This window comes from Corvus moneduloides, chromosome 20 (assembly GCF_009650955.1).
Source record: "Corvus moneduloides isolate bCorMon1 chromosome 20, bCorMon1.pri, whole genome shotgun sequence".
NCBI classification, from domain to species: domain Eukaryota; kingdom Metazoa; phylum Chordata; class Aves; order Passeriformes; family Corvidae; genus Corvus; species Corvus moneduloides.
Window position 1 is genome coordinate 1,475,749 of NC_045495.1, and position 27,447 is coordinate 1,503,195.

At 49.7% G+C, this 27,447-nt stretch overlaps 2 protein-coding genes across 9 annotated transcripts in view; one reads left to right on the forward strand and one right to left on the reverse strand.

Moving 5' to 3' along the window:
* Positions 1 to 6,041, forward strand: part of ACACA (acetyl-CoA carboxylase alpha) — a 103,410-nt gene extending 97,369 nt beyond the window's left edge. For 5 of the 8 annotated variants that reach the window (XM_032130226.1, XM_032130228.1, XM_032130227.1 and 2 more), the window contains 4 exons: positions 176 to 330; positions 577 to 747; positions 3,330 to 3,466; positions 3,765 to 6,041. In XM_032130226.1, the coding sequence (XP_031986117.1) occupies positions 176 to 330; positions 577 to 747; positions 3,330 to 3,466; positions 3,765 to 3,891 (590 nt within the window). In that variant the 3' untranslated portion in view covers positions 3,892 to 6,041. The remainder of the gene's footprint in view (positions 1 to 175; positions 331 to 576; positions 748 to 3,329; positions 3,467 to 3,764) is intronic. The other 3 variants (XM_032130232.1, XM_032130233.1, XM_032130231.1) reach the window with 1 other exon arrangement.
* Positions 6,042 to 6,883: 842 nt separating this feature from the next.
* AATF (apoptosis antagonizing transcription factor) overlaps positions 6,884 to 27,447 on the reverse strand; it is a 39,093-nt gene continuing 18,529 nt past the window's right edge. Inside the window, exons 9-12 of the mRNA XM_032130235.1 lie at positions 23,270 to 23,337; positions 21,979 to 22,059; positions 18,949 to 19,020; positions 6,884 to 9,645 (exon numbers count right to left, since the gene is read on the reverse strand). Of these exons, the coding sequence (XP_031986126.1) occupies positions 9,582 to 9,645; positions 18,949 to 19,020; positions 21,979 to 22,059; positions 23,270 to 23,337 (285 nt within the window). The 3' untranslated portion in view covers positions 6,884 to 9,581. The remainder of the gene's footprint in view (positions 9,646 to 18,948; positions 19,021 to 21,978; positions 22,060 to 23,269; positions 23,338 to 27,447) is intronic.

Below are 27,447 nucleotides of genomic sequence, written 5' to 3' on the forward strand. Positions count from 1 at the left end.
GAAAGCACCCTCAGAGCTCTTGCCTGGCACAAAATCTGGGCTGGACCACTGGGGTTTGTTGGGCACTGCTGGGAGCTGATGCTCCGGGGTTTGTCCTTTGGCTTTTCCAATCTCTGGACTGCCTGGAGCTGCACCCCCGAGCTTTCCCCAGGCTCTGAGCTGTGTCTGGTTTCAGGCACCCCCGAGCTGAGCCCGGCTGACAGGAAGGAGCTGGAGGCGAAGCTGAAGGAGCGGGAGGAGTTCCTGATCCCGATGTACCAGCAGGTGGCCGTGCAGTTCGCTGACCTGCACGACACCCCCGGCAGGATGCAGGAGAAAGGGACCATAACCGTGAGTATCCCCGAGCTTCCCGTGGGATGGGGCCGGAGCCTGACCATTCCAGGATTCTGTGTAGCCCCAGTGCTGTGGCAGGGTGGGAATGCCCCGAGCTCAGGCGTGGGAGTCTCCACGTTCCTCCTGTGCCAGGGGACAGAAGGAGTCCCAGCCTGGATTTCCCTTGGGGAATGAGGTGTCTCTGTTCCTCCGTGTCGGTGTCGTCCCTCACTCCTTTCCCCTCCCCGCCTGTGCCTTGGGCAGGACGTCCTGGACTGGAAAACTTCCCGCACCTTCTTCTACTGGCGGCTGCGGCGGCTGCTGCTGGAGGACGTGGTGAAGGGGAAGATCCACGCGGCCAACCCCGAGCTGACGGACGGGCAGATCCAGGCCATGCTGCGCCGCTGGTTCGTGGAGGTGGAGGGCACGGTCAAGGTCAGTCGGCAGCGGTGCCACCCGCTGCTCCCAGGCTGCCCAGGGCCACCCTGACCCCCTTCCCAGGGGCACGGGGATGGGGGAGATGGACCACAGAGACAGTGGGGAGTCCTTTAATGATTGTGCTCAACCTGCAGGCTCTGAAGGGCAAGCTCTGGGGCTGGTTTTGTCCCAAGCCTCCAGTCTCAGTATTTTATTTTATTTTATTTTATTTTATTTTATTTTATTTTATTTTATTTTATTTTATTTTTTTAAATTTTATTTTATTTTATTTATTTTTTTTATTTTATTCTATTTTTATTTTATTCTATTTTATTTTACTTTTATTTTTATTTTTTATTATTTTTTTTTTATTTTTTATATTATTTTATTTTACTTTATGTTATTTTATTTTATTCTATTTTAATCTATTCTATTCTATTTTTTATTGCATCTAATTTTATTTATTTTACTTATTTTTATGTATTTAATTATTTAATTTCCTTTTACTTTGTTACTTTATGTTGCTTTATTTCATTTTCTTTATTTTACTTTATTTTACTTCATGTCACTTTATTTTATTTATTTTACTTTATTTAATTTACTTTATGTCACTTTATTTATTTATTTTACTTTATGTCACTTTATTTATTTACTTATTTATTTTACTTTATTTATTTTACTTTATTTTTTAAAATTCTATTTTATTTCACTGCTTTTTTTTTTTATTCTGTTTTTTTTTTCATTCCGTTTTTAAAGTCCCCAGCACTCTGGGGTTCCAGGGAAGGGGGGATGTTCTCTGGAGGGCAGCAGCCTTTCCAAGGTAGAGCCTGAGCTCTCCAAAAGCAGGCAGCTCGTTAGCTAATACATTACACCAATCAAGGAGAGTTATCTTAAGCCACAATTAATCTGCTCCCTGGCATATGTTGATAGGGAAGCATCATGCTGTTTCTTAATTAAAAGCAAACGGATTAAAAATGATTAATAAGAGTATTAAATATTCTCCTAAACTAAAAGCTTTGGGAATCTTGGGTAAATGGAGCTTTACGCAGGTCTGTGGCTGTATCACAGCTTCCCGGGCTGGGTTTGTTCCCCTTCCCTGGAATCCTCCTTTGTATGCAGAGAATGTTGCTGCGTGGCAGGGGCACGGGCAGGGAGCGAAACCCGACCAGTTTCAAATCATAATAAGGAGAAAAACAATGAAATAAGCAAAATCTCGAAGTGACATGACTGGGCTGAGACAAGCAGAGACATCGTGTGAAAGGAAATAAAATAATCCTGGGGTTTTCAAAGTGTGTCAGGGGCTGGGATGGGCTCTGAACCCAAAATTCCTCCCTGGAGGCTGTGGCTGCCTCTGGATCCCTGAAAGTGCCCAAGGCCAGGCTGGACATTGGGCTTGGAGCAGCCTGGGACAGTGGGAGGTGTCCACTCTGCACAAGTCCCGGACAGGAGGGGGCAGCCGGGGGGGTCGGGCTCTGCTCCCAGGGAACAGGGACAGGAGGAGGAGAGGGAACGGCCTCAGGCTGGGCCAGGGGAGGGCCAGGCTGGATACTGGGAAAATTTCTCCATGGAAAGGGTTGTCCAGCCCTGGCACAGCTGCCCAGAGCAGCGTGGAGTCCCCATCCCTGGAGGGATTTAACAGCCCTGTGGATGTGGCACTTGGGGACATGGTCAGTGGTGGCCTTGGCAGCGCTGGGGGAATGGTTGGACTGGATGATCTCAGAGGTTTTTCCAGCCTTAATGACTCTGTGATTCCCTGGTTCTGTGGTCCAAAGGTGTGGCAGGTTCTGGCTGCAGCAGGGGGTGCCAGGGAGGTGCCACCACGGCATCACCGTCCCCAGCTCATTGTCATTCTGCCTTTGACTTGGTTAGTGATAACAGAGAAGGATAGTGCACCTTTAAATGAGGAGCTTTGTGTTTAATTACCCAAATAAAATGACATAAATATGAATGAGTGCTAATGGCAGTACTTGCTTTTCCGGAAACCATTAACAAAACGGTTCTTAAATGATTTGTAAAGAAAATGAGAGGAGAGGAGAGAAGGCTGTTAGGGGCTCACACATTCCTGAGTTATTACACAGCCAACTATGTAGCAAATATCAGGTGAAATGATCTTGTGAAAGGCAAAAAGGGGGTCGTGGCCGAGGGTTCCAGACACCCTGACCTGCTCTGCCGAGCCCAAGGAGCTGCCTGGGGGCTGGGTTAGGGATTGCTGGGAACACCAGCACAGGGGCAAGCTGGAGGTGATGGGGACATGTGGGTCCCATGGAGGTTCAGCACTGGGAGAAGCCCTGGAGCAGCTGCATCTCAGGTCAGCTGTGTTCCACCAGCATTTGGGAAGCTGATAACCAGGGAAACTGGAGTTTATCTGGGACAGCTCCTGGGATTGATGCAGCTCGTTCTCCGCACCTCCTTGGTCCCCTTCCATCACATTTATGGCAGGAGATGTAAAAGAAAGAAATAATCTGGTGCTGATTGCTAGGTGTGCTTGTGGGGATCCCCAGGCAGGTGTGTGACCCACAGCTGCCAGTCCAGGAACTGAGGGATAAATGTGGGGAGTGGGGCATGGCTGCAGTCCAGGCTGACCTGTGGGATTTTGGCAGGCCTACCTGTGGGACAGCAACAAGGACCTGGTGGAGTGGCTGGAGAAGCAGCTGACGGAGGAGGAGGGCGTGCGCTCGGTCGTGGAGGAGAACATCAAATACATCTCCAGGGATTACGTCCTCAAGCAGATCCGGGGGTGAGTGCAGGGAGGGGGTGTGGGTGCCCTCAGCAGGGGCTGCTGCTGCAGTCAGGGATGGCTCCAGAGCTCCTGCCCTCCCCGTGGCCACCCGGGGTCGCACCCTGAGGATTCCAGTCCCCGTGTGGCCGAACCCACCTGCCACGAGCAAACCAAGTGTCCTGAGGGAGCTCTCAGCTGCTCCCAGCCCACCCAGTGCCGTGTCCTCTGTCCCACAGCCCCACATTCCAGCCCCCCAGGAATTCCTGCTGGAAGCTCCGGAACCGGGCTGCCTCACTCCCCTCTCTCCTCTTTGCAGCCTGGTCCAGGCCAATCCCGAGGTTGCCATGGATTCCATCGTGCACATGACCCAGCACATCTCCCCCACGCAGCGAGCCGAGGTGGTGCGGATCCTCTCCAAAATGGACTCGCCTTCTTCCACGTAATTCCATCGATTCCCACACCGCCCGTGCCCGGCGCCGCGGAGGAGGGACTGGGAGCTGGGAACTGCCCTTTGTGTGCTCGGCCGCCGCCGCTGGACCGCCACGGGGAGGCTCAGGGAACGCTGCAACAGTGACAGTTTTATTTTTTCAAATCAGGCTGACCAGAGGAAGTGTGTCCTTTGGCCAGGGACATGAGGAAAATGTATAAACACAAGCGCCTGCGGAACTGCGTCCCCGCTGTCCTCCTGTACCTTATTTATTGAACAGAGCGGGGCTGGCCGGGCCCCGCCGGGCGATGAAGGTGCTCCGGTACCGTGAGGCCTTGGCACGGCAGGGCCCCTGCAGGGACACCCCTGTCCTTCCAGGGACACCCTGCCCTCCTCTCCTCTCCTCCCGCCCGCGCCTGGCAGCGGCAGCTCCGCGCTGACAAGTGCCAATGTCCCCCTGTCCCCTGCCCGGGGACCCCGCAGCCCCTGGCTCTGTCGGTGGTGATTCGTGTGTCACCCTCTGTCAGTGGTGATTTGATTTGTGTGTCCCATGTCTGTCTTGTCTCGTAGATAGAGGAGAACCAGCCTTCAGCTGCTGTGGCCGGGGCTGTGCCCGTGCCCCCAGGAGGCTCCCAGGCTCCCCCAGGGCTGCGAAGGTTTTTGGGGACAGGATTTTGGGGGCTGAACCGCCCCTTGCTTTGCCTTTGTGCCCTTTAGAACAGGCTGTGAATTATGTGAAAGGCCCTTCTGGGAGGAGGTGCAAGAGACCAAAGTGCAGCTGCTCAGCGTTTCTGCTCTCCCTTCCTTGCCTGTTTTCAGGGATAAGGGATGGGGCAGCCCCACTGTGTATCCTTCGTGTAAGTGCTCATCCCTTTCCTGTGGGTAGGAGGAGGCAGATCCAGGCAGCTGAGGTGAGGGAGGAGAAAGGACAGAGCCAGATCCCCTGGTGGGGTTGGAACTGCAGAAGGAAATCTCAGTGTGAGGATCTCAGGAGAGCTTTTCTCCATCATCCTGCCCTGCCCCAGAGCTGCCTGTGCTTGGCTGGGGAGGGGCCGCTCTTACTCACCTGGGAATGTAAAAAAACGTTGGGGTTGGTATCTCATTCCAAAGGTCAGGAATAATTGGGTGGCAGGTAAGTGCAGGAAGGGGTTGGCAGCTGCCCAGGTCCCCCCAGCTGGCCCAGCCCAGATCCCCAACTTCTTTCTACACGTTTTTTATGTAATAAAAGCTCAGAGAAGCTGCAATGCTAAGGGTAGCACAGCCCACCCCTCACACAGCTCCTGTTACGGAGCTCGTCTGGGCAGTCCCGGGCTCCCACCAATGATGGTCTTGGAAGAATTTCAGATTTTACAGCCCCTCCTTCAGTAGAGCAGGAAGGGCTGTGGGTCAGCAGTACGGTACAGCAGAAGGGCTGTTCTTATGAGAGAATTAATCAATGATGCTGCCAGTGCCTCTCACCTCTCCTTGTTTCCTCCTGAAGTGCAATGCAGCCCTTCTGCCTGTGGTGCCAGTGACTGGAGGTGCCAGCCCGGGGTCGCTGCTCCCCTGCCCGTGGCCAGCAGAGCTCGGCCACCTGCAGGACTTGCTTTTTCTTAACAGTTAAGAACCCTGATTTGATTTAAGGGTTTTTTTTTTTCCCACTAGAGCCCCCTGAACAAGCCCCAAAGATGCTTTTGCTTACGCCAGGGTGGGTTGCAGCAGGACACACGGACAGAGAATGTGTCAGCCAGGCAGGTCCGGGGCCTGTGGGGCTCCTCCTCCCCTGTCACCAGGATTCCCCCCGTGGTGGTGTCACCAGAGTCCCTTTTCCAGGATATCTGCAGGTGCCATGGGAAGTGTCCCCGTGCCCACTGGAGCTGTTCTGCTACAGCCTCGTGCAGAGCAGCCCCCCCATTTCAGTGTTACAGCACTGGGTCGGGCCCCACTTAATTTGGGGGTAAAGCAGCTCCAAAAAAATCTGTTGGGTGACATCAGGGTCTGGCACCGGCCCTGGGGGGGCTGGGCCTGCTGGGGACCCGTGGCAGCAGCACCTGTGATGTCCCCAGGTGTGTGGGGGGGTCACTGGGCAGGGCAGGGTGGGGGAAACCCCCTGGGTACAAACGGTTCTCGCTGGTGCTGAAGTATTTCACTTACCTCAATTTCTTTTAATAAAAAGAATGAATTACAGCTCTGGTGCTGCGAGTGGAATCTCTCACCCCTGTCCTGGGCACGCCAGGGGAGCTGAGCTTTGCTCGAGGCCAGGACAGGGAGGGTTCTGTGGAGCCCCACCAGGTCAGCTGTGCCCTCACCTGAGCTCCCAGCTCATCCCACAGCGCTGCCCCTCCCCAGGCCCCCACTGCTGCTCCTTCCTGCCCCTGGTCACACTCCCCAGGTGTCCCCAAGCCTGACTGTGGCCACTCCACATTCCCATCCTCCACGATTTATTGTCATCTTTAACATCACAGTGAATGGGACAAACAGGGAAAAACCCCCAAACCAGTGACTGCTGCTGAGGTGGGAGGGCTTTGGGATCCTTGTCCCAGGGCTGTTGGGTGGGCAGGGATGGTTGGACTGGATGATCCTGGAGACCTTTTCCAGCCTCGCTCTGTGCCCTGGTCAGTAGGAGCCTGCAGGGAAGGGCCCACCAGGCCTTTGGCTAAAGGATGTCCCCAGGAGCTGATCCACAAACATCCTTTGGAGGTCTCCACCTGAAAGGTGAGATTTAAATTTGCTCACGTGAGCCACCACAACTCCAACACTTTTAGTTTTCATATTTCTCAAACCAGAACCATGATAGTTAAAATTTGGGGGGTGGTGAGGGGACAGACCCTACTGAACTCGGGCATCACGTTTAAAACTCTTTAGCCTAAAATATCTCCACATTAAAATGCCAAGAAAAGATGTACCAAAGCTGTAAGCCCTCCAAAGCTCAAGATCAAAGTGCCATCATCTTTTAATGTAAACCTTTTGTTGCATCAACAGTCTTAAGAGGGATGAGAGACATCAAAATAAAAACTGAGACAAACTGGGGCTTTGTAGCTGTTTTTTGTTTTAGTCTCTTCTCTCAATTTGGGCCATGAAATAGGTCAGCTCCATTACTGATCAGCCTTCCCACAAATATTTAAAACAAATTGAATTGCACACCCAATACCCATCACAATTACGCCAGGCACAATAACTAAATTAGCAATTCAACAAAATAATTGGAAATGCGATTCTCTCCATTCCAGAGCCTCCCCCGGGGGTTTGGCCGATCTATGGGGGGAAAACTCTGCTTTACTAATTCTGCGGCTAATTAGAGACACACTTGTAAATGAAGTTGTTTGTCTGAAAGTTGAAATTCTTTGCTGTGGTGGGGTTGGGGGGAGAGGATTAACACAACCCTCTGTCCCTCCCTCTGCACAGCCCAGTCCCCAAAACACCTCCGAGTGTTTCGCAAAGGTGTAATGCCCATTTGTGGAGGTACTAATTAGCAGCTGTATCATGAATTAATAAAGAATTAATATTCTATGGGGCTGGGGGGGGGGGGGAGGGAAGATCTCACTTGCTGTTAATTGGCAGCATTAGGAAAACTTGAGTGGAAATCACCTTTATTTGTGTGTCCAGGAGCACTCCAGGAGCTGTGCCCATGCTGGACACCATCGCCCTGGAGAGGAACTGGGGCAGCAGAGCCAGACTGGGGACGCTGGTGAGGATTTGTCCCCCCTGTGCTGCTGTCCCCAGGCTCTGCGAGGTGCCACCACCCCGCCAGAGCCGCTCCGGGCAGTCGGTGGCTGCTCCTCGGGGCTGCACTTTCCCTGCAGCACCTCCACATCCAGGTAAGGGCCCTTTTCCTGCCGGGAAGGAGCGCTGCCCTTGGAGCAAGGCTCCTGCCCCGGCCACGCTGTCCCCGTGTCGCCACGGCCCAGGTGGTGCCAGGGATGGGGACAGGGGGGAGCAGCTGCTGAACCACTGATAAGTGAATTCAAAAGCGCTGCTTAGCCCGGCTCGGGCTCTTATCTCCTCCAACAATACCGGCGAGAAGTTATCACACTTAAAGCGGTTCGTGTCACCCTTTGAACGCTGCAGCCAGAACGGGAGCAGAAAAAGCCACCGAGAGCCCCGGAGCTGCAGAGGACACAGGAGTCACCCGGGAGGGTGGCACAGCTGCAGCCCCCAGCCCCGAGCAGGGCAGGGCCGGGCTGTCACAGCCCCGCACCGCCCCAAAATCCCGGGAAGGGCGGGTTCAGAGCCCGCGGTGCCGCCCGGAGCCCTGGGGACCAAAGGGCGGCGTTGGTGCTGCTGAGATGAGCGCAGGGCTGGGACGGGCACGGAGCCTCCGCTCCCTGGAACCGGCGGGGACAGGACGTGACACCGCCGGGATTTTCCATGGGAAATGTCACACCAGCACCAAGAGCTGGGCAGGCCCACGCTGCTGGAGCAGCCCACGCTGAGCTGAACCAGACCAGGGATGCTCATCTGGCACAGGTGACAAACACCAGCCCTTCCCTGTGCCCACGGACCCTGCTTCCCACAGCTCCTAGGTGGGGCTTTGCCTGGGACGGGCTCTGCTGGACGTGGGGTCATTGAAATGATGGCCATAAGGTCATCAGCGGATCCTGAAATCCGGGTGCTTTTCCACCTGGATCAGAGAGCTGGGGAAGGAGGGAGGGCAGGGAAGGGAAATCGATGCCCTTCCCTGGGAGCTGCAGCTCTGCTCCTCTGCCGGGGAACAGAGATTTATCCATCCCTGACAAATGCTGCTGTTCCACCCAGAGTCAATCCTCACCTGGCACCCTTTGCCTTCTGAAGGAAACCAGGACGCGTTCCCACGGGGCAGGGAGGGACCCGCTGGGGCCGTTCCTGCACGGATCACACCGGGACAAGCAGCTCACAAACCTCTTTAATTGGAGTGCCCAAACCCCAGCCAGGGACAGGGCAACTCTGCGGGACAAGCCATGGCCAACACACGGATCAGTCACACCAGAGAAGCCCCATTTCTCATTGATTCCCTTTATATGGATTTACTCTAAACCCCACAAACCCCTCCCAGGAGTCACCTCTGTCCTGTGCTGGGACCCTGCCTCAGAGTCACGAGCAGCTGCAAGAATTGTGTGTGCAGGATCGATGCTGGGCTGGAAAAGTCGCTGGGATGTTCCTACAGCAGCGACATCCCAGCACATCCCCGTGTCAGGGTCAGCAAACACCCCCGTGTGTGTTCAACAACAGCCAGAATGTGAACTGGGAGCTCTGGTGCCTGCACGGGAGCACCTTTCCCTCTGTTTTAAGGCCATGTTAATTATGTAAATGACATTTAAATCCTCCTGACTGGTGAAAAATGAAGTCACCCGTTCCCAATATGCAGCCAAGGACCAGAACAGGGCACTGAGCCCCCCCAGCCCCCAAATCTCCAAGGTTTCAACACAACCGTGGGGGACCCAGCTGCAGGCAGGGCTGGATTGTGTCCCTCCCCCCACACTGTGCCCAGGCTGCAAAATCAAGGTCAGGAATTTAAAGGGAATAGTTAAAAATGGATTGTCTTTAGGAGGAAGCATTCCAGGCTGGACAGGGAGTGTTCAGCCAGGCTCAGTGTGCCCCACTCTTCCCTCTGATTTAGCAGGATTTGCTGCTGGTTCTGGGAGGATTTTAGGGACAAACCAGAGGCTGGAGAGAGCTGGCTCTGCTCCTGGGCAGCCTGAGGGAGCAGCTGAGGGCAGGAGAAGCTGGGAGAACACCAGGAGCTCAATCCTAATTCTGCTCCGCTTCTTCTCCGTTCGTGACTTTTCCGAACAGCGACCGATAAAGCTCCGTCCTGGGGAAAAAAAAAGGTGGAGAGGGGAAAGTTACTTGTCAAGGTCAAAATGGAAGCCAAGAGGCTGCCACAAACCCTCCACTCCTTCAAATGGAAAGGCCTCGTGTAATTAAAAATGCATTTGAGAATCTTTGTTAATAAATACAGGCAGAGCGGGGGAACTTGTGTGAGCCCAGTCCCAGGCAGGACAGAAATATGGAAATATTCCAGTGTGGCTGGATATTGGATCTCCAGAGAATGAGGGCTTCTATAAGTTTGCCCTTTACAGACAGGCTCTTCAAGTAAGAAAACAAGATTGAATATTTTAATAGGATGTACGGGGCCGTGAGGAGGATTCAATCACACAGCCAACGTGGGGCTGTAATTTAGTTTTCATACATTTTCTTGGACAGTACTTGAAAAACAATGAAAATGACCCAGCAACAAGATTCCAATTAATATCCCATGTGCAGCAATTCTGATAACAGGAGCGAATTTTTCTTTTAAAAAAAAAGAAGAAAAAGAAGTGGGCTGGTGTTATTTATCTTTAATTTTAGAACCACAGAACGTGAGCTGGGGGAAAGGAGGGATTCTTATAAACCAGAAATTTCTGGGCATGGAGGAAAAGGCATGGGAAGAGCTGGATTTTCCCTAACTGCAGTTCCTAAAGCCTCTGGTCAAGGGCTGCACACATGGAGGGGAGTGCTGGGTGCATGGATGGGATTTTCCCTCCCAAGCACAGCAATTTTTGGGTTTGGGCCCTGTCCCTGGTTGCAGACACCTCCATGGGAGGGTTCCCTGCCAGCTTCCAAAGGAGGAATTCCATGTGTTCAACAGTGATGGCAGGAAAACCCCCCAAGGAAGCCAGGGAATGAAGTCTCAGTGCCAGCAGTGCAGGATGGACAGATGAGGTTTTGCCCTGCCCACAGGGAACAGCCTCACACCTTCCTCAAAAACCACCCTAAAAGCATCTGGGGAAATCCAGAGGGAACTTCCTTGGATTTTTGTCTTCATTTTTGTGGGTTTGATGCTCTCCTGAGGGTACAGGAGTTCAGGGATCGATGCTGAATTTGCTCCAATCTCAGATTTTAAATAAACAGCCATTTTTCAAGCAAGCAGGGCCTGAGGAGATTCCAAGGAAGAATCTGTCCTTGCTGGCAGAGGAATGTTTGCTGGCACTGGCAGGCTGTGACATGGAAACTCCAGGTTTTGGTGGCAGGGGGGTTCCCTCATCCACCCAGGAATGGTGCTGGCAAAAAGAATGGGATGAAGCAAAATCCCAGTGGGTCTGTCTGGATAATGGCACGGCAGGGACAGACACCCTGGCACAGTGACAGCAGGAGGAGGAAAATCAGCACCCCCAAAACAGGGCAAATATTTCACCCTGAAAATAAAATATAAAATAACCCAACCCTTTCCCCCCCCCACTCCTCATCAGCCAGGCTCCCTTTCTCTTCCAGCCTCTCCCCTCAGCAGGATTTAACCATGCAGAGAGCAAAACTCATCAATCCTCCAGGTTTAACCTTGTCTCTGTTTCAATTCACCAGGGTAAGTGCAGATTTTAATACTTTCAGCCCCCTTAAGGCTATGCATAATGAACTTGGATTTTGGTTAAAAAAATATAAAATTTCTCTCCTCCACCCACAGATATTAAACATCAGACTTGAGCCACTGGGTTGAGACACCCAGTGCTACCTGGAGCTGGGGGAAAGGTGACTTTAGCTCCAAGAGGTCTGGAGGCAGCCTGTGCTGAGCAATAACCTGAGTAGTGGGTAATTAACACAACTTCCACCTCAGGTACAGCCAGAACAGGTCGATACAGGGGTCTTCCCTGAATTAAAATTTAACTTACCCTTTATTGCAACCCACAAAAGCAAGTAATGAGCACTAACATTTTTATTTCTTTTAAACTGTCATTTAGGCTGTAGAGGGGATAATTACCTATTTCCACTGTAGTAAGGTTTTATCACCCTTAGTGAGGCATCTTCTAATTTAATATTTTTACTGTATTATCATAAAACCTGTTTCTGGAAAAAATGATCAGGAACCACACAGCCATTTGCCATAAAACATGTGTGTGTGAGTACCTTGGCTTAATTATTTATGCATCTCTTCCAGAGGCAGGGGGTGGCACGTGGCACCTCCCTGCCTGAACACTGCTGCTTCCAGGGCAACAATATTATTTTTAAATATTAAATAAAAGCAGCTACAGCCAGTCCAGGTGGTGAGCTGGGGTGCTAAGAGTGGCTCTCCCCCTCCAGACCCCAGGTATTGCTACTAGAGACATTTTACAGGCACAGAACAGAGAGAGGAGTGCCTTGGGTGAATATTAATAGCTGCAGCACATTTCATAAATCTCTATGAAGCATCAAAATATAAACCACAAAAACTCCCAGCAGATCCCCAGGAATCTCCTCTGCCCCCCTGCAGCAGCACCAAATACCCAAAGGGGAAACCAAGCACGAGCCTTCATGTGGGAGGGGGAGCAGCCAGTGCTGGGCTCTTCTGTGTAATTACAGTCATGTTATTTCCTTTTTTTTAAATATAGTTCCGTAAACCAGCAGAAGAACAATATTAAGGGGGGAAATTCAGAATTCAGTTTCTGGAGGGTGGTTTTTTTTTATTAAAATAGCAACAGTGCTCCAGTCACTGCTGCGCTCTTCAGTAAAAACACCCTCCAACCAATTTCTCTGCCTTTTCCCAAGTACCTTTTACTTCTTCTCTTACCCAAAAAAAGATAATTTAGAATAAGCCACAAGCATTACTGAAATGAGTATATCCCCATTCCTACTGCCACCCTCCACTGGGAACTGTGAATTTCTAATTCACAAAAACTGGAAAAGAAGATGGAACACGAAACCCGTGAAAACAGACTCCTGATGGAAACCAAAGTTGGCTGATGGTTTCCCTGGAAAACTCTCTGTAGCAGACTGGCTCAGCTGGGCAGAGCAGGATGCTGGGAACACCAGGTTTGGGGGTTCAGTCCATGGATCATTCACTGAAGAACTGGACTTCATGATCCACGTGGGTCCCTTCCAACCTGGAATAATCTGTGAAATGCTTTGTCCAGTGGTGTGAAATTCACATTAAAGTGCCCAGCAAGCAGAGCAGGTACCAGGAAGATAAAACAAAAGCTGAAGCCTTTAATTTCTCAATAAAAATGAGTATTTATCTTAAAAAAATGAAATGAAAGGAACAGCTGCTCCAGGTGAGCCTGGTGTGCTCAGTGCCCAGCAGATTTTACCCCGCTCCAAATCCCAGCTACTGCTGCTCCACACCTTCTGAGGGAAAATGCAGGAAGGCAACAAGAGCTGAAACCATTTATTCTCAGCTTCTATTCAAAGGCTGAACCAGCCCCAGCTCCCAGTCAAACCCTAAAGCAAAGTGGGATCTGCTGTGCATTCCCACACCTCCCAGCACACACTCCCTGCTCCGTGTGGGATCACTGGGCAGAGGAGCAGCCCCAGGAGGTGGCACTCACCCTCTTCCCGAAATTCCGGCCATAAATCCCTGGCCAGACGGCCCCAATGGCCCACCCAGCTCCTGAAGGGGGCTCACAAAGGGCTCCTGCCATTCCCTCCCTCCCAGGCAGGTCGGGATCGGGTCCTTGGTGCCTCTGCAAAAGCTTTTAGCCCCATGGCTTTAATTTATGGGAGGTGACATGTGACCTCTGGGTTTGCCCCCTGCGAGCAGGCACAGGGTTTATAAATATTTCAGAAAGCTGCTTCTGGCCCCAAGCAAAGGCACTCTTCTGCAGGTTTGGAGGGGCTGGATGTGGGGATGGGGTGAGGAGAGGGGGGCAGCAGGGAGATGGAGCTCACGGCTCTGTCCCCAGACATGACCAGCCCTGGGGTCCATCCCTGCTGTCCCTGTCACCAATTCCAACATCCCCTCCACCAGCACTCAGCCTCCTGCCCAGCCTGGAGCTCGGGACACGGGAATGGAGCAGAGGTGGAACCTTTCTCACCCTGATTTTGGTCCCAATCCCATTTTCATAGGAGCTTTTGCAGCACAAAGCACAGAAGATGTGGAGACCTAGCAAAACACAGGGATGTGCAGACACCTCCACGCTGCTCCACTGCCTTGTGTCCCAGCAGCCCCAATTTCCCCAGGAAACCCATCAAATGGTGCCTTCCCTGGTTTGGGATGGGCATTTGAGCAGAGCAGGCTCTGGGATGCTGCTGGGACGTGCCCTGTGCAGAGGGAACCATTCTTTGTGTTCCTCATATTCCGAGGACGATTTCCCTCTTTCACAGCTTGCCTGTTTCGTAACAGATTTGATGCAGGAGAAGACAAATTGTCTCACAAAGGGAGAACGACAAATCATCTCACAGCCCTTAACAGGTTATTTTTTTTCCCCTTTAAGAAGGAAATTTCCATACCAGAGGCACCTGTCTTCCTGCCAGGGATGTCAAACATCAGCTGTGGGGACACGATGATTCCAGCCCAGTGCCACCAGCGGGGTCACACTTCAGCTAAACCCACACAGCCCCTGCTCCAGCACCAGCCCTTCCAACAGCCCTGGATGAAGGACAGGGGTGCTACACTGCACCTCCAGGAGCTCACCCAGTCACAGGCTGGGGGGATTTGAAATAAAACAAACAGAATCAGGCACAAAGGGCAGAGATTTCAAGGCCAGGTTGCACGAGGCTTGGAGTGGAAGGTGTCCCTGCCCATGGCAGGGGTAGAACTCGATGGGCTTTAAGGTCCCTGCCAACCCAAACCAGTCTGGGATTCTACAATACCAAAGCTGTGGTGCCTCGGGATCAATCCAAGCAGGTTTAGTTTCACAGGATAATGTGCTTTTCCTCTGGTTCCAGACTGCCCTCCATGCTCCTGCTACTCCCTTTGTTTCCCAAAGCAGGACATCCTCTCTTGCAGGCTGTGCCTAAACGAACCTGAGGCATTTTCCTCGCACCAACAGGGTCACTGGGGTGTGTGCTGTGCAGCACAGGAGCTGCTGGTTCAGTTCTTCCAGCAGGAAGGGCTTTGCTTCCTCCCAGGAACTCTGTGGTGGTGAACACACTGGATTGACAATCGCTGAGCCCAAATTCCTCCATTAATCTGCTCTCATGGTGTTTTAATACCCCAAGTACAAAGTGAGCCAAGTTAAAGGCTGGTATCTCACCAACCTTTTTTTTTTAATTTTTTTTTTATTAAACTCTTATGTCATATAAGTAAATTAATCTTTTAATACCAGGATTTCCTGCTACGTACCCCCCTCTGCTTGCAGCAAGACACACTGTGACAAAGCAACTGCACTGAAGGGAGAATGCTGATGGGGAAAATGCACCAGGCCTGCCTGGATCCAAGGGAAAAGGCTCTAATCCAAACCTCACTGGCAGCTGGATAATCAGGGTGTTAATTCAGCCTCCCAGCAGGCACCACTCTGCTCCTGCAAGAGCAGCAGAGGGCTGGAGGCTCCTGTGCCACCCAGGACACGTGAGGCCATCGGGACTGTGGGGCCATTTCCTGCACCTGCATGTGGGATTTAAGGAAGTGATTCCTGCCTCACGTTGTGGTGACACTGCGCGGTTTGACAGCCCCATCAGAGCCATCTTCTTCCCTCTGATCTCATAAAAGATGCAAATTCCTCCTCCCTAACGAGGATCCATTTGCTGAGGCACAAACCAACCTATATAAAATGGGATCTACTTCCCCATCTTCCCCCAGCTGTAAATCCCCCTTTGGAATTCCAGTGTGTCCCTCGTGTCCTGCCTGACTTTCCTGCAGAAAAGGCTCCTTTTGGCTCCTGCAGAGCCCTGGGTGCCATGTTTAATGATGATGTATGGGCGTCCTTCCCCTCGGGGGGGGTGGGGAGGGGTCACACGTGTGACACCGCCAGCCTGTGTATCAACAGCAAATTATAAACCGTGTCACTCCCAGCTAATGCAAAGCTGTAATCCTCTTTAACAGGAGATCAAATCAGTGCCATGAGTTATGTTCATTCTGTAATCTGATAAGAAATAGAGTGAGCCTCTAATAAAAGAGTAATGAGAGTCCTTAATGATGCTGTTAAAAGGTAGCGCCAGTTAAAATATTGCTGTTGTTCCAGCTGATTAGATCACTGTTGCATATTTGCACAATCTTGTTTTACCTGTCAGAATAACCTGAGTTGTCTTGGGAGATAAAGGTGTTTGGACCAAACATCTGTGTCCTCAGAGGATGTCTCTCCCTGCAAGTTACTGTCCTCCAGAGGTGAAATTAGGATGTTCACCAGACTTGGCAGTGATTTGATACCAGCCCTTGCTGTACAGTGTCTGTGTTCAGTCCCTGTTCCTCTCGCACGTGGACAGTGCAGGGATCTGAGGATTTGTGTATCACAGCTGACAGACAGACAGGATAAACCCCAAATCCACACACAGCTCTTCCCAGAACACAGACTTGTTCACAGCTGGGCTGTGAACTGGATCCACCCCAACACCTCACCTGCAGGTCTGCAGGGGGAATCCTGAGCCCCAGCTTGCCCATAAATACATCAGCCTGCTACAGGAGCTTTCTTCAAGTGCACACACACTCCTAAAAGAGGAGGCTTTCAGGGCTATGACTGCACAGAAGGTCTGGGTTTAACCTCAGCTCCAGCCCAGTCCTGTGTGGTATCTTTGGGAATTCCCTGAGGCTCTTGCCTCAAGGATCTCTGGGCTCAAAAGCCTTTGGAGATGGGGGCTTTCACCTCCCTGTGCCCCATTTCCCAAAGCAGAGGAGACTGGCCTGCTCTCAGCTCTTTGCACGAGGTGCTACTGAAGGATCCCACATCCTGATGGTGGGAAAAACCAAGAAAGAGAAACCACATGATGCCACCCTCAAACCCAGGAGAAATCACAACCAACCCTGTCCTGCCCAAGACAGCTGCCCTCTCCTCTGGACAACTCCCAGCCCACACTGCCAGCTTTGCCTTTGGGTTCCTTGTCCCAAGGCAGACCATTTACACAGCAACGACCTTGGACCGATTAGAAAAACCTTGGCCCAAGAGGACAATAAATGTGTTAAAGTCTATAAACACAGACCCCAAGGTAACCATAAAAATCACTTCCCACTGTGTGTTTTAAAATACTACCAGAGAGGGGTTAAAAAGGAGGAGGGCTGGAGGCCACCAGTGCCCCACACATTACAACATAAAATATGTGAGCACGAGGTTAAAGAGCCCTGCCCATGCTTAGGGTGCCTGGAAAATGGGCAAGGGGAAGATTAATTGCCTCCACCAGTGCTGTTATCCCAACCAGCAGCAAGAGTGAGGCACAAAGTGGCAGTGGTGTTGACAAAGGCAGTTATTTGACTTGTGTGCTTCTCTCCTTGAATTCAGGCTGTAAAATCTGGAGTGACTGCTCATCCCCTTCTCCTGGCAGGGCTCAGGCTGCTCCTCCTCACAGGGATTTCTTTTCTTTCTGTTTGCCCAGACTGGGCACTGCCAAGGAAGAACCAGAACCATGGCACCCTGTACTCTGCACCACCCCCAAGCCCACCCACATCTGCAGACACATATTTATTTATTCACTGGCATTTTCCTGGTGTCTTCCTGCCCCTGTAGCCACTGGTAGAACTCAGGGAATGCTCTGCCAGCTGTTTCTACATCCATTTTATGCACAGCTCACTTGCACTGTGAAATCTCTCCCACTACAGCACAGTGCCCTGTTGTTCAGAGGTGTATTAATTTTGGGGTCATGCCTTCTAAGAGCCTGACCAGAAAAAAATAAAACTGGCTCAGAGCACAATCACATCTCTGTGAAGTGTATATGTGCATTTTCAACCCAGTAACTCACACTTGCAAACAATAAAATTGCCTGCTTCTGCCACAAAGGGAAGCTGTCACCATTGCTGCTTCCCTCTCCAGCACACAGCCCTGGCCTGCTCTTTTTAATTCACCTGCAGATGTTGAATTCTTCTTGCCTTGTGTGATCCAGCTGTGTGCTGGACAGAGGTCTTGTGGCTCATGCCAAGGGCAGGGGGATTTTAAACAGAAATGTGAGGTGACCCCCAGAGAGTGGCTTTCATTTTCAAACAAATGACTGAGAGCAGCACATCTCTTCATCTGGGGAGAGCTGAACCAAAACACCTACAAAAGGCCTAATTTTCAGACACCCACTGCAGCATTTTGGATGTGTTCTGTGTCTGGATGCAAACACAAATGGTGTAACAGGGGAGGAAGCCAAAAAGAATTCACAAGAATTCCCACTCAAATGTGCAAGGGCTGCTGCAAAGAGGAAGCAAGGATCTGCTCCCACCTGGAACAGGAAAAGACATTATGATCCTAAATTACAGCAGAGGCAAATTTAAGCTAAACATGAGGACTACACAGCTGGGGGAACAGCCTTGACCCTGCCACATCTATTTTTGTGGTGAGAGGATCCAAACAACACTGAAAAATCAGAGCAGCTGGGATTTGTTCTCACTTGAAAAAAAAACAAAAAAAGGAGAGGAAAAAACCAGAGTAAAGGAACTGAGAAAGATGCACTGATGAAACAGCGCAGGTCCTATGGACACAGAAGATCTTACTTCTCATCTGTAAGTCCCTGCAATCCCCCAAAAGGCAGCAGCAAAAGAGCAGCAGGTATTTGGTTTCCATTTCACAAACAGACAAATGACATCTCTCCCTCACAAAGCACAAACATGTTCCACAACCCAGGGGAAAGATGTTTCTCAAGCTTTCTACATCCATTCACCGAGAAATTATTCCAGCTCCTTCCCACAAACAGCTCAGCTTTTGGAGATTGGGGTTTAAAGTGTATTGCTGAAGAAATATGGGTGGGTATGTGGGAGAGCTGTCTGGTAACTATGCACAACACTTCCCTGCTGTTTTCTTCACTAATTACCACATTTAAACATTATAGTCTTCCAATAAAATTCTTTACTCTTTAAATAGAGATAAACACAAGCAACATAAAAGTCTTGAGTGAATCTTGAGAGAACTATTCAAGTTATTCACTAAGAAAATGCGTATTAACCAGAATTTAGAAGTTGCCATTTCTGTTAGAAGACAAGTTCTTTTTTAGTTCTGATTCTACCTGAAGACACCAGGTAGCCTAACCGTGTATTTCCAAACTAATTCCATAAAACTGGGAAACTTCCAAACTGGAGGAGTTCTAAAGCAGGAATCAAAATGCAGGTGCTGAGATTTATGACAACTTCTCGTTTGGTGTTACAGTAATTACAGAGTGAAAGCTCAGCCAGGCTGCCAGGACAGATGTGACCAAGACACCCAGGCTATGATGCCAGTGACAAATGGGGAACTGATAAGAAGGAATGGAGAGGGTGACAGGCTGAAGAACAGGTCAATACCACGCTGTCATGGAGCCATTTGAGAAACATAATTAATCTCCTACTCACCTGGCATCATCATTCATTGTGCAGTGGTCAATAGGTGCCATGAAGCTCACCAGCTTGCTGTGGACATGGTACCTGAGGGGAGCAGCAGGGGAACACATCAGGAACTATTCATGAGAAGGAAATGCTGCTGCTTGAGCAGGAACAGCCCAGCTCCCAAAGGCAAAGCTCTTCCTGGGGGCTGATCCCTATGGAGTCACCAGCTGGAGCTGGCAATTCCCCCTCCCTTTTAGAACAGCAGCAATCAGGTGTTACCAATGAACTGAGAAACAGCAAATCCTTTCTCATCCCAGCGAGGAAGAGGACAGCAACATCCATGAACTGTGAGTCCCTAACCAGACTCCCAGACAGACAACCCCGAGGAGTCAGACAGACAAACACCCCCTCCCTCCCAGCCCTCCCTCAGCTGCTACCCTCATCACCTGCTGGGACCTGTGCCCACTGCAGGCAGCAGGAGCATCACACCTGCTCCAGCATCCATCTGCTACCCCTCCTTCCCTGCTCTGAGCTATGTAGGGCCCTAAGGGATAGCAAAATCCCACCCTGGAGCCGTATCCAGAGCTGGAAAATCTCACCCTGAGTAAATTGCAAATGGAGCAGGTAAAAACAAGGAAAGGATACAGGAAAAGACCTGTGCAGAGATGAGATGGGGCATGTTCTCAGCATCAAAATACTGCTGCAAGCTGTCCTGCACCTCCAGAGAGGATCCCCTCCCCATTTGGCACCCTGGGCAGCAGCCTGCAGAGATTTCATGATTTATACTGAAGGACCTGACATAAAATTTAACAGGGTACTGAGAACCTCTGAATGAAAAGGCTTTAAACCCTGTGTCCAAGGGCAGGGGATTCCAAACGCAGGCGTGTGTGTGCACTGCCTGCCTGCCCCAGCCTGAGATGTCTCATCCAGGCTGCTGCTATTTTTAGAGCTTGACAAATAGCAGGCAAAAGGATTCACTAGCATTTGCCCAGAATCACCTTTCCACTCTGTCACCTCTGCACTCCCTTTTGTTTGCCTGTGCAGGAACATTCCCTGGGGGATGCTGAGCTCACAGCCCATTTCAGAAGGCTCTTCAGGCACAGCCTCACTCGAGGGCTTCTCTGCACTCTCAGCCTTTGTCACTGCCAATGGAAGGAGCTGCCCTGGAGTCAGGAGCAGCCACAAACAACAGGTCACAGCCTGGGCTCTGCAGCAGCTCCCTGGGGACAGCCAGCATGGATCCACCCGGGGCAGGGCTCCTGCAGGGACAGCCTGGCACGGGCACGTGGCCACTCAGGTACCTCCTCTGACACGAGCTGCTTGTCCACATCTGATTGCTTTTTAAATCAGGACTTTGAAATCCTCAGTCTAGCAGATGTAAAATATTTCATTTAGTGGAGAGAAAGACACCCCACGTTGCAGCAGCACAGATCAGAAAACACTGACGTGCAAAAGAGGTGTGCAAACGCCCCTCCTCCAGAGGGAAACCTCTACCAGGTTACTTCAGCTCGATTTTTGGATGAACTTATTTCCCCTCTTAATGCCCAAATTTCCCTCGTGTCAAGTGGAAGACTGACTGCTTCTGGAAGCACCTGAAGATCCTCAGCCCCGACCATACACCAGCACATTGCATCTGAACAGGCTGTAACACTGAACCTTTGCTAAAAAGGAAGAATTAAGGATGAAACTTGGTGTGAAATACTTGGCTCTCCAGGATCTCCAAGTCCCTCATGAGAGCAAACTGAAGCACTGTTGTCCCAGTTTCAGAGGAGAAAGAAGAACAGAGGGCCAGGGATCTGCCTGGGGTGACACCAAGTCTGTCAGTGGAAGCACCAACTATTTAAAAATACCTATTTGGGCTCTGCTGGCCTATTCTGAAAAACACAGGAGCTTAACTGCACCTTAATCCTAACCACAGACAATGAGACTTCTTTTCTTTTATTGGTATTTCCCCTGCAGGGTGAGTACAACTTTTATTTAAAGAAGCAAAAAGAGGCACCTCAGATATAAGAGGCAACTGACTGGGGAGGGGAGAGCTGCCCTCCCAGGACTGCTGAAGGCACAGATTGCACACAAGGAGAGACTTCCCCATTATTCCTGGAGGTTTACGAGGCTGCCTCAGTTGGGTGATGTTGTCAGGAGTTTTGACTGAATCATGAATATATCCAATTATGTGTGATGCTGACAGAAAAGAATATTGATAGTCAATAATTATAGGCTTTTCAGGCCAACAAAGTAGCTCTTCCCTCTTTCAATAAATTATCTTATGACATCTATCTTAAAAATTGCTATGCCAGGCCTGACCCAGACTGACTCCACTGACTTTCTATCAGATGCCATCTAAACTCAGGATTTATAGTTTACTCACAAAGGATGGTTAATGTGGTGGATTTTTCAGGAAGCAGCGCAGCTTTTCAGCATCCTCCCTCCTGCACCACAAATCATGCTGAACTCAGGGAGACTCAGACCTGCTCTGCAAAGGGGGGAAACACCTCCTGCTCTCCAGGCTGCTTCCCTTTCCACGGGGAAGATTCTTCCACCAAGTTCAACCCAAAAGAGTGATCCAGGAGGGAAATGATCCAGAGGTAAAGGAAGCTGTGATGTGAGTTACCAATAAAGAGAGATCTGACACCAAATTCCGACTGGCACTCAGTGGGAAACAGAGATTTACCTGAGGTATTTCTGCACATCTTCCCTGGGAGCTGCTGCCCATGCCTCAGTCAGCCAAATATAAATTGCACAAGAGGGGTTTATTGGCTCTCGCTGGAAATTACAGCCCCAAACGGCTTCAGGACATTTGAGCACCTCTCTGGTGTTTCCTGAGACCAAGAAACTCTCTTGCCAAGACTGACTGGGGCATGCTCACAGGCTGCATCCACCAAGCCCTTATTCCAGGCTCCAGGAACATCAGGATTCCCCACTGGCTGCTCCAGAGCAAGAAATGCCCTAAAAATCACAGATCAGCCAAGAGGCCTCAGGGCCAGCTGGGGTAAAACACACCCAGAGCTTTTTTGGCAAAATCAGGGCTTGTGTGTGCTTGCAGGAGGTGTCACCCACCGGATTCTCCTTCCTTTGCTGGCTTTTCTGTCCACTTTCTTCTTTATTTTGCTCCGTAACTTCTGGATGGCCAGCCACTGCCTGGGGAACGCAGAACAAGAGGGACACAACTTCAGAGCCACCAAACATTCCCAGAAAGACTCTGTGATCCCCAAGTGTATTAAAAGCTCCACTTCTCAAACACAACTTCCTCAAATCACAGAAGTTTCCAGCAGGGAAAAACTTCTCCTGGTTATAAATATTTTTTTTCTTAAACTGAAACGAGCGTCATCTCACCTGATTTATACAATGAAAACTCGGCATCAGGGAAAAAATCTAACAAAATCCAATTACTGCAATCTTAATATAATCTTAATTACTGTAATCTATTTTATTGTAAAGTCAGATAAATGTACAATGCAATCACCACTTAAATGTAATTTTGTCTATATCGTGTTAAATTATAGTGAATAGCTTTCCATAATATTCCAGACGTACACAAAATAAATTTGACACTTTGCACTAAAATTTGGGTGGTATTTTACAAGGAGGAAAGTTGTTTCACCATCACAAAACTTCCTGATGCATCTTCTTCCCCTCCCTACAGACACCTCCCCCCGCCACAAAATTGTTTCAGGGAAGAACCCAACTCCAGCTTTTCCAGCTCTCCTTGGCTTTTACACTTTTCTAAATCAGAGCCTGTGGCTATTTCATTGTACACTGCTCATGAAGTGTAAAAGCTTCCAAAATAGCATTTGGAAGATTCTTTATTTTCTAACTCTAGAATTAAACAGAGAAATAAGAGCTCCCCTGCATGGAATTATAGTTTACTTCTGCGTGCAGGAAACATTCCCTGATACTGTTTTAATTGTACAGCATCTTTTCTTACAGCAGGGATACACAGCAATTGCTTCAACTGCTGTCAGAAGGTTTGTTCTTCTAAAACAACAGCAAAGCAGACTTAATAAAGAGAAAAAGCCAAATTTCAGCAGCGGGCAGGCACTTTTGTGATTCCCTGATTCCCTTAGTGCTGCAGGAACCACTGAGAGACAGAAACACCTGCACCAAGCCTTTCCAGTGGGGAAACATCTCCAGAGGATCACAAACAGCTTAAAAGTCAGACTGGGTGATCCATACACACCTCAGGAGTGTGTCACAGAGGATGAGCTTCCTGACTAATGCCACAATGCCTTTTTCCAGATTAGCTCAGTACTTTGCCCTCTACAATGAGCTGGACTAGAAGGGCACAGGTCACTCTGCTGGGCTGCAGTGCTGGGATGAAGGCAGTGATGTTCCAGACATTCCCACTCACCTGCCCATGGCCACCTGGTCGTTGGGGTCCAGGGAAGTGGTTTTACGCTCTATCAGTTCTCGCAGGAGCTGCAGGAAGGGCAAAAATCCCATCAGGAATAAGCACGGCTGCTGTGCATCCAGCTCCCGCGGGCAAGAGGCCTAACAGGGGCAGATCTGCAGGAAAAGCTCAGCCCCACAGGGCTCCCCCACACTCCTGGGGGAAGGGGAGGGCAGGGGGAACTGAAACACTTCCCAAACAGAAGTTGGGCAGCGCTGCTCGCTCGGGAACAGCACAGCAAAATCCTTTCTATAGCTCCAGCAGGAATGCTCAGGCAGCCTTTTCTATTTCTTTGCGTGGCCTGAGGGCTGAGGTTTGTCCTCTTTGCTTCCTGCAGCCAAAGAATGTTGTAAACAGCCTTTCTGGATCCTTGACTGGTGCTGTGTGTTTATCACCACTCACTGTAAACCGTGTGTGCTGTGCCCTGGGTATTTGCCAAGATATCAACACAAGGAACAGAAATAAACCCTCCAAAAGTGAGGGGAACAAACTGCTTTATGGATGCCTACATTTCACCCACCAGTGAAGTTACTGCCTCAGCTCAGAAACACCCCAAACAGACCCACTGGGAACCAGAATCCAGGCAATTCCAGAAAGCCAGGGAAGAAAGGATGCAGGATGCTTTTGCTTTCCTCTCCTTCAAGGCATACCTCACACTACCAGAAAAAAGAGTGATTCAAACATAATTAAAAACCTGCCACTGGTTTTTTTTTTCCTACTTGTTTGTTTTTGGAGATTATTACTGCAGCAATTACATTTAAAAATTCCAGGAGCCAGGCCACTGGTTTATTATCACTAGAAAACAGCAAGCTACTTCTCTGCCCTGTTTATCTGATTGATTCCAAACATCTTTCTGGCACACAATCTATCAGTTTATCTCTGCCACTTCATCACAGTCACTTCTGGCAGCTAAATACAAGATCCAAATCCAGTGTTACACAGACATACGACACAGTAAACCTGTGTAACACCGCCACTCTGTAAACAGCTGCCCTTAAGGCTCAGCAGAAATGGGATCTTGGTTTCCAGTCAATATTCTGTCAAAAGCAAGGTGGGAGGGAGGCTTGGAACAGCAGCCAGAAGTGGTGCAGAGAGGTGAGAGTGGTTTCCTCCTGCTCCAGCAGTGAGGGGTGTTTGCTGTCTCCTCTGATCCTGCTCGTGGCACGAGGCACGGAGGAAGTGCTGAGGCACAGGAGATGGTCACAGGCATTCCCTGACCAGCAGCAGGACATCTCCACAAATCCAGACTGAAAGACCAAGAAGAGCCCCAAGATCTTACAGCTGCGCCCACACTGGGTAGAACAGTGCCAGAGGGCAGGGATGGGTGGGATATTGGGAAGGAATTGTTCCCTGGGAGGGTGGGCAGCCCCTGGCACAGGGTGCCCAGAGCAGCTGTGGCTGCCCCTGGATCCCTGGCAGTGCCCAAGGCCAGGCTGGACACTGGGGCTGGGAGCAGCCTGGGACAGTGGGAGGTGTCCCTGACTATGATGGGGTGGAACAAAGATGAGTTTTAAGGTCTTTTCCAACCCAGACCATTCCAGGATTCCAAGATGCATTTTTGGGGCAGGTTCCTAATGCTGAACCGATTCTGCTGACCTTGGGGCTGACAAGGCCTTCCAGTGCTCCAAATGCTCTTCCAGTGCAGTGTCAGCTGGGGACTGGGGACACTGCCTGGGAGACCAGAGTGAGGGAAACAGGAGGGAGAAGCAAAAAAAAAAAAAAAAAAAAAAAAACAGGAGCAAGAGTGAAATTAGGAAATGGAAATAAAAGCTGTGAAGCATCTTGTTACATCTAAATAGCGAATGTCTCCGAGCTGAGGTTATAAATCATGCTAACAATGGTTACTAAAATAAAAGTGGATGTAGCCAGAGGCTACCACTGAAAAAGTCAGCCCAGGCCTGCCTGGCTGCCTTTGGTCTTTAAGGATTTGATTAGTTTTCTGCTTTCTGGTTCAGAGTCTTGCATCCAGCCCCTGCTCCAGAGCCAGCCAGGGCTTGGGATAGAGAGTGAATGATAAATTCATTTACTGAATAAAGCAACAGTGTTTTCCCAGCACAAGACTTAAACCACTTCCCAAACAGTAATATTTCATTAAGCCTGGCGATTCTGCTTAAAATTTATTAGTCAAAACAGAAAACTCTCATCAGACCCCATATATTCCATTAGGAGTGATATATGGTGTCTCCCAGTGTCTAATTATTAACTAGGAAGTGTGAGTAAATCACCATCAGCCTTAAGCCCTGATGTGTGAAGACAGAGTTAGGCAATTGCAGCATCAAAAGGCTTTGATTTGAATCAGATCCTGTTTTGTTTTCCCTCCTTCACCTCTTCCCTGAACTTGCAGAACCTCAGCTCAGTCTCCCATGGCAGCAAACACAACTGCAAGGAAGCACAGCCACATCCCACAGCTCAGCTCCCAATGCCAGCTGCTCCTGCCAAGAGCTGAGACCAGGAGGACAAACCATGGGAGCAGAGGGAAGCTGTCAATGCCAGCTGGATTTTGTTTGGGAGGAAGTGGTGATGTTTGCCAGGAGAGCTCCTGCACGCCTGCTGCTGAACCCAAAACCTGTGCTGACACCAAAGCCAAGATCCCTGCAAAGGGCTTCCTAAAGAATTCCCCTGAAGGAGTTCCCCCCCTCAGTGCCAGCGAGAGATGCACAGCGAGCCCATTGCACAGAATCAGAGGGATTTGGAAATGCCATCAGGGTGTTGTCCAAGGGTAATAGAGACTCATTTCTCATTTTAGAGGTCAATTTTCATTTTAGAGGTTAGGTCTCATTTTCATGCACTGTCTATCAGTGTTTCTAATCCCACACTCGCTGACCTTTCTGATTTGCAGACCCCTAAGAATTTCCAGTTGAGACAAAGAGCTAAGGAGAGCTGAAATCAGCCTCGTGACAAAAGGCTCACTTGTCTTAGACCTTACAGAGCAAATCAAATTTAAAAACAAAAAGTCCATCTACAGATCCCCTTTCAAGCTCCCACTCAGTAGCAAATGTGTAACAACATTCGGATTTCTACCAACACCAGAGAAAATTTAAGTTTGCAGCTCAAATATTATTTCAACCCCCCTTGAAATGCTTTTTAAAAACTTAATTTTCTGCAATCCATGTATAAATGCCTAAAATGCATGCTAAAATCACTGGACAGTCTCTTTTTAAAACCCATTTTATTCAAATTCAGGCTTGTGTAAGATGCACAGATCTGCCTATTTTCTAATAACCCATTAAGAGAAGTTCCAAATCAAGCTTTAAAATGTGTTATTAACCATCTTCCCAGCCATTTGAAAGATACATGCTTGTGATAAGAGTATTGTATTGCCATTAACCTGTGGGATGGTTCGAGACATCTCTTATTCACACAAAACTCTAAATGCATCTCATTAAAGCCACAAGATCAGCTGTCCATATTAATCACTCACTGGTTTAATTAAGGTAAACCAGCTTGTCACAAAGCCAGGCTTCTCTCTATTCTTCACTATTATCGACTTTTAATAGTTCCCTGGATTGGTAATTCCTTGTTTATGGCATTATCAGATCCCTGGGAGAGCAAACCACACTGTGGGCCCAGGAAACTGCTCGGGACACAAGGGGAAATTCACCCCATCAGTAAAGTTTTCCAAAGAGTCACACAGTAGGATTTAAGGATGCTGACCTTGGGAGAAATCCCAGCTGTGGAAGGATGAGAACCCTTCTTTGAAAGCTTTGCTGTTTCCTTGGATGTTTCCCCTCCACTGTGGCTCCTCTCTGGTGCCCAGACAGGGCTGGTGGCCGTGGGCTGTCACAAAATGCAGTGACACACAACACAACCAAAACCAGGGGAGGAGGGAGCAGGAGAGCAGAGGAAAAAAGGGATTATGCATATTCCCAATTCTCCTTAGGCATACCTGCTGCCAGCAGTGATGAACATTTGTTCTGGGAAGAGCTGCTACCAGTGGAACACTTAGCATATGAACACTAACCTAATTCCTGTTGGAAATAAACCAATTTCCACTCTCTCCTTTACCAGAGGAGTATTTCAACCTAACAATAAAATCTCCACTGTAGCATGTCAGAGCAGCAGCTCCCTGGTAGCAGGCTGGAATTTTAAGTCTTAATGCTGCAATATCAGCGGTAATGAATTCTACGTAAATATGACTT